Here is a 12098-nt window from a genome sequence, read left to right on the forward strand (position 1 = left end):
GCTGATTTGAAAGGAAAATGACTAAATCCAGCATGACATCATCTTCCAATTTGCTTATCCCTGTTCTAGATCAACTTGCCATGCTGTCATTGTAACTAAGAATTTGTCCTTAAAGGAATATTTCAGTATTTGGCAATGAAGCCCTTTATCTAATTCCCCAGAGTCAGATGGACTGGTGGATACCATTTTTATGCTTCTGTGTCCAGTTTGAAGGAAGTTGCTAACATTAGCATGCTAGTATATACCATAGACCTCCAGTCATTGTGCTAACGCTAGTTAGCACTGGCTCGCAAAGCTACCTCTAACTTCCTTCATACTGGACACATCTGACTCTGAGGAAGTAGATAAAACCCCAAAGTATCCTTTTACACTCAAATGGTTAAATTAAGCTTAATTAAAAATAGTCAGACGGATGGAAGGAAATGATTGGCTGAGAGCAACAAGAATGCATGTGTAGACTACAAAGGCCTTTGGATGATTTCTCATTGATGTGTAGAGAGTCAAAGGAGACCTGCTGCGAATCCTCTGTAACCTGGACACTGTGTCATTGGAGACATGTGAAAGACAGAATAGAGCTGAGACATAATAACCCTGGGGATGTTCCTGTACTGAGTTGAGGGAAACAGAGCCATTGTGATTGGTTGGGAGGGAGGATGAATCCTCTGTGTTGTGTCCACTCACTAACTGTACCCCTCCTGCCTCTCTCTACTCCCGTCTAAGGTACGAAGAGGAGAGGGGTATAGAGACATTTGCATGTATGAGGTAAACTCAAAAGGTCTGCCTGTGTTGGTTGAGTTCCCTTCCCCCCCCCCCCTGTATTTTCAGACTGGCCCTACTTCCTGGCACTAACACCCCTCCCACCTACGCCCAGGCTGATTTAATCTGATGACCTCACCCACTGTCTGTGTGATATGTAAGAATGTGTCCTGTCTGTCCTGTCCTGTGATTGGTTGTTTCTGATCGCTGCATGAGGGATTATTTTTTTTCTCTATTGGATGATCAACTTGTTTGACCTCTTCGGGACTCCTTCACCCATAATCCACCCCAACTGACCGTAGACCCCTGCCTACAGTTCGGTGCGTTGAAAAGTTAGGTCGTAGCACAGTGTTGTCGCAAAGCGTGGGTAACTGCACCGGCCGTGTTTTCTAAGTGTGGGAACATGTTATGTTTTAATATCCCAATGTGAATTCAATAAATACTCAACAATGTTTTAAGATGAATTCATTTAATGCAACTTTTATCAAACTTACTCGACAAACATGCTATTGTACTTGCTGCCACAAGGAACTCTCCTTCATCCCGGCACAGGTGTCCTAAAACTTTTCAGCGGGCACAACTGTATCTTTTTAGCATTCTCCGATCCCTTCCTAACCCTCTTAACCCTTTATAGCCCAGGATGAACTGAACTAGCTGCATGCGTGCTGACAGTACCCCTTGGTGTGTTTCTCACCCTTTACTAACCCTTAACCTTTGACCTTGATCCAGACAGGAGGAAGCGACTAAGAGTGCATAGTGTGTGTGTGATGTGGTTTGTGTGTCATTGGTTGGTTTTCTGTTGTATGTATCATACATTAACAGTAAATGTATTTAGGTCTAAGCCTTTTTCCATCTAAGGTTAGAGCACGAATGTAGTATCCCCTCAGCCAGCTGACGAGACTAGAGCCCTAATGTCAATGTTATCTAACACTGAAGGCTCAACTGGAACAAGGAACAAGCTACAATGCTAAATCATTTGCATGTGAGGAATTCCTTGAAGGCATAGTCTCTGACTCCCTCACACGGATCCCCTTGATGCTCCCTCTTGTAACCAAAGACGACATATCCCTCTCGACGTTTCTAAATCTCGCTTCATAGAGTAACATTCTCACACTTTCACAAAACACTATGCCCATACTCTTGTCATTTACCAGACGCTCTAATCCAGAGTGACTTACAGGAGCAATTATGGTAAAGTGCCTTGCTCAAGGGCACATCAGCAGATGTTTAACCTTAGTCGGCTCAGGGATTCAAGCCAGCAACCTCTCGGTTACTGGCACAGTACTGTTAACCGCTAGGCTACCTACCGCCTAGTCTAATGAAGATGCTCTCTCCCCCCTCCCCACCTCTCTCTTTCTCACAGAGTGGATAAGAGAGTGAACTCTGGTGTTTGATCGTTCCCTGGTGCCTGCTATCCGTTTGGCCCTTGCCATATGAGCCTGCGGTTTAGAGTAGACCACATTGTCCTGCCTACACACACCTGTGGTGAAGACGGGCTATTCTACCATGTATGATTCCTTATTAGTCTGTCCCCACAAGAAAGAGGCACAGAAGCAAGAACCCAGGAGGTCCCTAAGTTATGATTTCTTCGCAGGCAGTGTTCAACACAACATATAACGCATAAACTGTCACTTTTGGCAGCGAGTAAGCATGAGTATTTAAAGGGGAACTGACATATATTCTGGGAAGTAATGGGGATTGAGAGTTTTTGAAAGAAATTGGATTTCATTTGAAGAAACATGCTTTCGAAATGTAATAAATTGTTTAACACCTGTCAATCTGTCAATCAGTAAGTTATTTCTAATGACATACAGTTGGGGGCCAAAAACATTTATTTTTCAAAATGATTTTGCTGCAGCAACGATACACTGTTAATTTGACAAACTCTCTCAGGGTGACGCCAAGCAGCAAGTTTATTAACTATCATCTACCAATGAAATATATATTTAAGAAAACAATCAATACCAACTCCCTATTTACAAATCACATTGTTTATTTAATAATGAAAGTAAAACCACAATCAGAATATGAAGGTAAGACAGGAAATCACCAGGAAATGTTGATAGAACTTCCTGCGTTATTTATCCAAAAGAAAACCTATATCTAGGATGACATTAAGAAGGATAAAATAGAGATGGCGCCATAAAGAATTTGATTTGGTTCCCAATGCAGATGTATTGTACTTCCTGATGACTTGAGATTCATGACAGCACTGTCCTATCCTTCTTTATCTCATTCTAACTTTGTATCACATTTCAGAGGATACAAATTATTTTATTTTGTGTATTTCTGCCAGTCTAAGATGCTCCTCCAGACATCTGATAGCAATGGGGTCCATGTCTGTGTCAAACTTGTTGGCAAAGAGGTGGTGCTGCCGCAGCATCCACTGCAGGTCTCCAGCCCTGTATACACACCCCTCTAACATAAGTACCATGGCACGCAGATACACTGCAGAGCTGGCGTACTCTTCCCTCTCATACCACAGCAACTTCACCAGCCTGGCGATGGCGTACATGTCCGTCATGTCGAATGTGGGCCTGGGGTGCATGGTGCCGGGCACGCTGGGAAGCCCACAGGAACTCATCAGGATTCAAGGTGTCATTAGCCCAATGGATCAGAGCCAGCACCTTGCTGTCCTCAGCACAGCATGCACAAAGCCCCTATTCACCAGCGTGTACACCTCACTTGACCAGATGGGTACACTGAAGGGTGGGGGGCTTTGTCCTGCTCTGTTCCTTGAATTTTGCCATCAACAACCTGCTGCAACGTCTTCCAGCGGCCCTTCTTACCTCTGGCCATGGACTCTGACTCCATGGTGTTTCCCCCAGCCAGTGCCTGCAGGCTGCGCACCATCTCCTGGTTGGTCTTGATGGGGAAGTCCTGGCCACAGAGGTTGATTAAATACTTCCAGTGCGGGCTATCCCTGTACAGATCACCAGTACAATGGATGTCAGCCTGGACTCAGCTCCAGCTTGGGTACACCACACTTAACGGATGGCTGGCCAAAATAAACTTTGTCAAAGCAGGACGTGATAGCTATGACAGAAGCAAGAACGGACACTTTGGCCTTCACGTCCACGTGGACGCAGTACATGTTTTGGGGGGCGAGCAGTCTCTCGAAGTTCACCTTGTGGTGGACGACCAGCGAGAAGGCCAAGGGGAAGTGCTCCTCCTCAAGATTTAGGGGGATCTCCAGGTACTTGCGTGTGGACCTGAACCTCTGACAGTCCCTGGTCAGCTCCAAGTACAGTCGTGTTTGTCCGGGAACTGCGTGCTGTTGAGGAAGCTGTGTGTAATTGACAGGACCTTGGCATGATCGATGTCCATCATGTCTCCTTGCAGAATGGCGCTGCAGTCACTGTCGTCCTGCGGAAGGTGGTTCTGCATCTGAGTACTGCAGCCAGCTCTAGCCATAGTCGTACAGGCTCACCTGAACAGAACCGAGCTGGGTAAGCATCCAGATCCCAATGGATACCAGCATCGCACTGAGCAGCAACTTTAAGAGTCTCCTCCATCTCCTCAGTCTCGTCAATGCCATCTAAGAAGGGGCAATGTAATGATGATTTTTACCGGGTGGTTTTTAATATCACTATTGCAGGCGGATATCTAGTGAAGTTACCTTAGTTAACATGTCTTTATTCAGTGTGAGTGTCTAACGACATCAGTTCTCCAAGTTGATATTCTGGGATGTCATTGTGGTTTAAGCTGTAAATGTGGCATGCCACTATTCTGCTTAAGTTTATAATTCCAGTCCTGCTGAGTGCCAAAGAACTATGGAAAAATAGAGAAAGAACACTTGAGCACTTCCCAGTTTACATTTGTAGTCATGAAGATGTACACAAATTAGCTCTACCAGGCGGTTGAGATGTCAAATAGGGTCATACCAGCAATGGCATGTTAGAATGACAATTTGCATAGCATTTTTACTCATTTCAACAATAGTGCATGAATTAGTTTAGGTCTGCTTCAAAGGCTTTTGTAACTGTTGCTAAATGGGGATGGGTGTCAAATTTGAACAAATTATGGTAATTGTTTGTCCAAACATGAATATTTAAATACATTGAAATGAATGTACCCCAAAATAGTTTTCCTCAAATTTCAAGGAAATAAATTATGTAAATTTATCCTTTTGCCAGTGTTACCTCAGTGATGCCCACCCACCCATCCAACTATCTTAGACACAACTTGGCACACTGATTTTCTTGTATCGATACAATTCTTTATAGTTGACTGTTACTTTTTCAGATTCTTAGTTGTCCTTCAGACGTCACAATCTATTTTAAGGTGACTCAAAGTTATATATTTCAGAAATTGTGATGTGGCCTTCACACTGTTGTAAAAACAAAATTCAAATTAGGTGGGGCACTTTTCTGGGTAAAGTTATAATTTAACTGTCTAATCATCTTCTACCAGTTACTGATGGTGTAATCTGTCTGGTAGAGTCTTCTGCCATAACAGACCTCCATGCAGTTGTAAGTACTCTTAATACTCCACACATTTTTTTTATAATGGGTTAGAGTAGAACGCCAAAATTGTTGATTTTCATTACAGGAGGATGAAGACACCTTGTCAGCTGCCACAGAAAGGGAAGATGCATAGAGGCCTATTGAGGTTTACACCTTAAATAACATCAAACAGTTGATGATAGTGTTGTACCATAATAAAACTTGCACCTTCTTTTTCTCTGACAGAGCAATGCTGGAAATTACAATGAGGAAGAGGGTCCATCCACTTCCACAGCACAACTTACCTAAGATGTTCAGCATTGGCCCATGACTTACAATGACACTAAGTAGACCTGGCACTGTGAAATTCAATGTCATTTGTGTTCCTATATCTCCCTGTGAAAAAGCTGTACAAGGTGTACTGAGAGAAACAAATTGAAAAATGTAATTTAGAAATTGACCACAAGGCTGCAGATGCTAAAGATAAAAATAGAAATACAACTGCTGGAACATCAGTTAAAAGGTGGGTGAGGTGCCCAAAGGTGGATGATTTTACATGTTTGAACAACATAAAAAATATTAACTACTGCATTTGTACTTTATATAAAGAAAGGCATATTGTCTTTGACACTGGGGAGGTGATGGGTCAATCAGAAATGGTAGCATATTGTGTCTCTTCCATCTCGTGCATCAGCAGGGTGGTCAGGATCATTCACTGGTTGAGTAGGACATTGTTCTGCTCCAATTGTGCCAATGTTGTGGAGAATCACACATGCCACAATAATGTCACATGTAATAATGTCACATGCTCGTTCTGGGGTGACCCTGAGCTTATGAAGGCACTGGAACCAGGCCCTGAGCATCCCGATGGTCATCTCTACCCTGGCTCGTGTCCTGCAGTGAGCCAAGTTATAACGTTGCTGCGGGCCGGGATCAGGGTAAGGGGTCAGCAAATAGGGCTGGCAGGGTACCCTATGTCACCGAGCAGGTAACCATCGAACTCTCCTATGATAATACAAGGATACAGTTTCAATTTTCAGTTGCAATAGGATGAAACAAAATATTGATTAATATAGGAACCTAGCGCTCGGTGTACACTCACGAAAAATGTGCGAGTCATGCACAGACCCAGGCCACTTCGCTTCCACGTTGCTGATGATGTGGGCTGCATCACATATGATCTTCACAGTGCAGAACAGGAATTAGCTGCAGTAACTGTCTTGTTAGGTATTTTTCATTTGGAATGCTAAAGGCTACTATTTAGTTCTACCTGCCCATTAATGCTGTGGAAAGACTTCCTATTAACATCTCCTCCATTTACTGAAGGAGCTGTGATAGGAATAGGAGTGCCATCTATGAGCCAATCACACCTGGCAACCCCAAAATATATCAAATTAACTGATTAGTACTTCAAGTCTCGAAGCTTCATACTAAATTAATTGTTGCTTTGACTGATAACTGCAGTTATGTGGAATTCTTCTTTGGGTCTGTGACTTGGGGACACCCCAAAAGTGTACAGTGAACGTTTCAGCGCAAGAGTCACATTTCTGACAGCCCGACAGACTGTTGCCTTGGAAATGTGCTCAGTGTCACCGATGTTATATAGAAAACTTCTGTTGGCAAAAAAACAAAGTGCAACACAAAGAATTTGTTCCGAACTGGGAGCATGTCCACGATGTGTCATGTGAATGACGAGGGCTGAGAATATTGTTCAGATGAATGATCGATTGTGCAGAAAAACAAATCAAATCAAATGTATTTATATAGCCCTTCGTACATCAGCTGATATCTCAAAGTGCTGTACAGAAACCCAGCCTAAAACCCCAAACAGCAAGCAATGCATGTGAAAGAAGCACGGTGGCTAGGAAAAACTCCCTAGGAAAAACTCCCTAGAAAGGCCAAAAACCTAGGAAGAAACCTAGAGAGGAACCAGGCTATGAGGGGTGGCCAGTCCTCTTCTGGCTGTGCCGGGTGGATATTATAACAGAACATGGTCAAGATGTTAAAATGTTCATAAATGACCAGCATGGTCAAATAATAATAATCATAGTAGTTGTCGAGGGTGCAAAAAGCACGTCTGGTGAACAGGTCAGGGTTCCATAGCCGCAGGCAGAACAGTTGAAACTGGAGCAGCAGCACGGCCAGGTGGACTGGGGACAGCAAGGAGTCATCATGCCAGGTAGTCCTGAGGCATGGTCCTAGGGCTCAGGTCCTCCGAGAGAAAGAAACAGAGAATTAGAGAGAGAATATTTAAATTCACACAGGACACCGGATAAGACAAGAGAAATACTCCAGATGTAACAGACTGACCCTAGCCCCCCGACACAAACTACTGCAGCATAAATACTGGAGGCTGAGACAGGAGGGATCAGAAGACACTGTGGCCCCATCCGATGATACTCCCGGACAGGGCCAAACAGGCAGGATATAACCCCACCCACTTTGCCAAAGCACAGCCCCCACACCACTAGACGGATGTCTCCAACCACCAACTTACCGTCCTAAGACAAGGCCGAGTATAGCCCACAAAGATCTCCGCCACGGCACAACCCAGGGGGGGGCGCCAACCCAGACAGGAAGACCACATCAGTGACTCAACCCACTCAAGTGACGCACCCCTCCCATGGACGGCATGGAAGAACACCAGTAAGCCAGTGACTCAGCCCCTGTAATAGGGTTAGAGGCAGAGAATCCCAGTGGAGAGAGGGGAACCGGCAAGGCAGAGACAGCAAGGGCGGTTCGTTGCTCCAGCCTTTCCGTTCACCTTCACACTCCTGGGCCAGACTATACTTAATCATAGGACCTACTGAAGAGATAAGTCTTCAGTAAAGACTTAAAGGTTGAGACTGAGTCTGCGTCTCTCACATGGGTAGGCAGACCATTCCATAAAAATGGAGCTCTATAGGAGAAAGCCCTACCTCCAGCCGTTTGCATAGAAATTCTAGGGACAATTAGGAGGCCTGCATCTTGTGACCGTAGCGTACGTGTAGGTATGTATGGCAGGACCAAATCGGAAAGATAGGTAGGAGCAAGCCCATGTAATGCTTTGTAGGTTAGCAGTAAAACCTTGAAATCAGCCCTTGCCTTAACAGGAAGCCAGTGTAGGGAGGCTAGCACTGGAGTAATATGATCACATTTTTTGGTTATAGTCAGGATTCTAGCAGCCGTATTTAGCACTAACTGAAGTTTGTTTAGTGCTTTATCCGGGTAGCCGGAAAGTAGAGCATTGCAGTAGTCCAGCCTAGAAGTAACAAAAGCATGGATTAATTTTTCTGCATCATTTTTGGACAGAAAGTTTCTGATTTTTGCAATGTTACGTAGATGGAAAAAAGCTGTCCTTGAAACAGTCTTGATATGTTCTTCAAAAGAGAGATCAGGGTCCAGAGTAACGCCGAGGTCCTTCACAGTTTTATTTGAGACTACTGTACAACCATCCAGATTAATTGTCAGATTCAACAGAAGATCTTTGTTTCTTGGACCTAGAACAAGCATCTCTGTTTTGTCCGAGTTTAAAAGTAGAAAGTTTGCAGCCATCCACTTCTTTATGTCTGAAACACAGGCTTCTAGCGAGGGCAATTTTGGGGCTTCACCATGTTTCATTGAAATGTACAGCTGTGTGTCGTCCGCATAGCAGTGAAATTTAACATTATGTTTTCGAATGACATCCCCAAGAGGTAAAATATATAGTGAAAATAATAGTGGTCCTAAAACGGAACCTTGAGGAACACCGAAATGTACAATTGATTTGTCAGAGGACAAACCATTCACAGAGACAAACTGATATCTTTCCGACAGATAAGATCTAAACCAGGCCAGAACTTGTTCATTTAGACCAATTTGGGTTTCCAATCTCTCCAAAAGAATGTGGTGATCGATGGTATCAAAAGCAGCACTAAGATCTAGGAGCACGAGGACAGATGCAGAGCCTCGGTCTGACGTCATTAAAAGGTCATTTACCACCTTCACAAGTGCAGTCTCAGTGCTATGATGGGGTCTAAAACCAGACTGAAGCGTTTCGTATACATCGTTTGTCTTCAGGAAGGCAGTGAGTTGCTGCGCAACAGCTTTTTCAAACATTTTTGAGAGGAATGGAAGATTCGATATAGGCCGATAGTTTTTTATAATTTCTGGGTCAAGATTCGGCTTTTTCAAGAGAGGCTTTATTACTGCCACTTTTAGTGAGCTTGGTACACATCCGGTGGATAGAGAGCCGTTTATTATGTTCAACATAGGAGGGCCAAGCACAGGAAGCAGCTCTTTCAGTAGTTTAGTTGGAATAGGGTCCAGTATGCAGCTTGAGGGTTTAGAGGCCATGATTATTTTCATCATTGTGTCAAGAGATATAGTACTAAAACACTTTAGTATCTCCCTTGATCCTAGGTCCTGGCAGAGTTGTGCAGTCTCAGGACAATGGAGCTTTGGAGGAATACGCAGATTTAAAGAGGAGTCCGTAATTTGCTTTCTAATGATCATGATCTTTTCCTCAAAGAAGTTCATACATTTATTACTGCTGAAGTGAAAGCCATCCTCCATTTGCGAATGCTGCTTTTTAGTTAGCTTTGCGACCGTATCAAAAAGAAATTTTGGATTGTTCTTATTTTCCTCAATTAAGTTGGAAAAATAGGATGATCGAGCAGCAGTGAGGGCTCTTCGATACTGCACGGTACTGTCTTTCCAAGCTAGTCGGAAGAATTCCAGTTTGGTGTGGCGCCATTTCCGTTCCAATTTTCTGGAAGCTTGCTTCAGAGCTCGTGTATTTTCTGTATACCAGGGAGCTAGTTTCTTATGACAGATGTTTTTAGGGGTGCAACTGCATCTAGGGTATTGCGCAAGGTTAAATTGAGTTCCTCGGTTAGGTGGTTAACTGATTTTTGTCCTCTGACGTCCTTGGGTAGGCAGAGGGAGTCTGGAAGGGCATCAAGGAATCTTTGGGTTGTCTGAGAATTTATAGCACGACTTTTAATGGTCCTTGGTTGGGGTCTGAGCAGATTATTTGTTGCAATTGCAAATGCAATAAAATGGTGGTACGATAATCCAGGATTATGAGGAAAAACATTAAGATCCACAACATTTATTCCATGGGACAAAACTAGGTCCAGAGTATGACTGTGGCAGTGAGTAGGTCCAGAGACATGTTGGACAAAACCCACTGAGTCGATGATGGCTCCGAAAGCCTTTTGGAGTGGGTCTGTGGACTTTTCCATGTGAATGTTAAAGTCACCAAAAATGTGAATATTATCTGCTATGACTACAAGATCCGATAGGAATTCAGGGAACTCAGTGAGGAACACTGCATATGGCCCAGGAGGCCTGTAAACAGTAGCTATAAAAAGTGATTGAGTAGGCTGCGTAGATTTCGTGACTAGAAACTCAAAAGACGAATACGTCATTGTTTTTGTTTTTTTGTAAATTGAAATTTGCTATCATAAATGTTAGCAACACCTCCGCCTTTGCCGGATGCACGGGGGGTATGGTCACTAGTGTAACCAGGGGGTGAGGCCTCATTTAACACAGTAAATTCATCAGGCTTAAGCCATGTTTCAGTCAGGCCAATCACATTAAGATTATGATCAGTGATTAGTTCATTGACTATAACTGCCTTGGAAGGGATGGATCTAACATTAAGTAACCCAATTTTGAGATGTGAGGTATCACAATCTCTTTCAATAATGGCAGGAATGGAGGAGGTCTTTATACTAGTGAGATTGCTAAAGCGAACACCGCCATCTTTAATTTTGCCCAACCTAGATCGAGGCACAGACACGGTCTCAATGGGGATAGCTCAAACAGATAATCATCAGGGGATGATAAAACATTCAAGCGAGGTCTGATCATCCTCTCCTGACAGAGATTTCTGCAGAGTATTTGTGCTTCTATGTCAACTGGCTCTTCAAGAAAAGGACACGCCATGTCTGACACCTCCTTCAGGCTTCAGCTAAAGAGGAGAAACTTAGGGTTAGTTGAAAACCTGCCAGGGAGCAGGTTAACAACATGGAGTATGTTGCCATAGTAACCGATTCAGAGTTAAGCTGAACTGGCTTTGTGAAACCGAAAACCCAGAGTTTCCTTCAACTCTGAGTCAATTGACTTGAGTTTTCACTAAACCCACGTTCGGAAACAGGGCCCTGGTCAGTCTGTCATGGAAAGAGCAGGTGTTCATAATGTTTTGTACACTCAGTGTATAGATGCTGTTTGTAAATAGAAATAGGCCTATGCCAGGGATAGGCAACCCTGTTCCTGGAGAGCCACAGAGTATGCAGGATTTTGCTTTAATGGACCAAGACCAGGTGTGTTGAGTTTAGTCAATCATTGAACTGACCACCTGAGCTAATTGATCAGTTCAGTGATTGACTAAATTCAACACACCTGGTCTTCCAGGTCGGTTGAAGAAAAATCCGACATACCCTGCAGCTCTCCAGGAACTGGGTTGCCTACCCCTGGTCAACGCAATTTCACTCATAGAGGATTAGACGCATTCATTCGTTTTACAGCGTCATCTAGTGGCATATTTGTGTAGGACCTGGTAGTTTATTACTCAGTGAATAATTGATGTAGAAAATGGACGTGAGATTGGTAATCCTACTGTCCTGAATACGTATTTTTTAGTAAACTGAAGGTAACAGAGTCATCTCCAAGTAGGAGAAATCCTGGACATAAAATCATTTTAACTTACATTCTGATGTATTATACGCCTTCGTCATACTGTGTCTCAATAACATTGTCGACCTTTGAGACCAAGCACTTGTGGCGCTGCATAGAGATAAAGCGGCGGAGGCTACGTAATGGATGAGAGCAGTCATTGGATGAGAGCCGTGGGGTGGGTACGAGGTCAGTTAGCTACTAAGCACAGGTCGTCACTAGTTACCACAGCCACAAAGTCATAAATCCCGCCTATAT

At 43.7% G+C, this 12098-nt stretch overlaps 1 protein-coding gene, 1 long non-coding RNA gene and 1 pseudogene across 6 annotated transcripts in view; 1 reads left to right on the forward strand and 2 right to left on the reverse strand.

Annotated features, from left to right (window-relative positions):
- Positions 1-2534, forward strand: part of LOC106580083 (protein prune homolog 2) — a 50811-nt gene extending 48277 nt beyond the window's left edge. For 3 of the 5 annotated variants that reach the window (XM_014160704.2, XM_045702984.1, XM_045702985.1), the window contains 2 exons: positions 721-762; positions 2120-2534. In XM_014160704.2, the coding sequence (XP_014016179.2) occupies positions 721-762; positions 2120-2150 (73 nt within the window). In that variant the 3' untranslated portion in view covers positions 2151-2534. Of the gene's footprint in view, positions 1-720; positions 763-825; positions 914-2119 lie in introns of all 5 variants that reach the window. The other 2 variants (XM_014160706.2, XM_014160707.2) reach the window with 2 other exon arrangements.
- A 476-nt stretch (positions 2535-3010) lies between these two features.
- On the reverse strand, positions 3011-4237 carry LOC106580232 (beta-1,3-galactosyl-O-glycosyl-glycoprotein beta-1,6-N-acetylglucosaminyltransferase-like; annotated as a pseudogene).
- A 1548-nt stretch (positions 4238-5785) lies between these two features.
- On the reverse strand, positions 5786-7010 carry LOC106580266 (uncharacterized). The gene is made up of 2 exons (XR_001322851.2): positions 6304-7010; positions 5786-6206 (listed from the first exon to the last, which is right to left on the reverse strand). It is a non-coding gene; the product is annotated as an uncharacterized lncRNA (long non-coding RNA).
- Between the last annotated feature and the right edge of the window lie 5088 nt (positions 7011-12098).

Source organism: Salmo salar, chromosome ssa20 (assembly GCF_905237065.1).
Source record: "Salmo salar chromosome ssa20, Ssal_v3.1, whole genome shotgun sequence".
In the NCBI taxonomy this organism is placed as follows: Eukaryota; Metazoa; Chordata; class Actinopteri; order Salmoniformes; family Salmonidae; genus Salmo; species Salmo salar.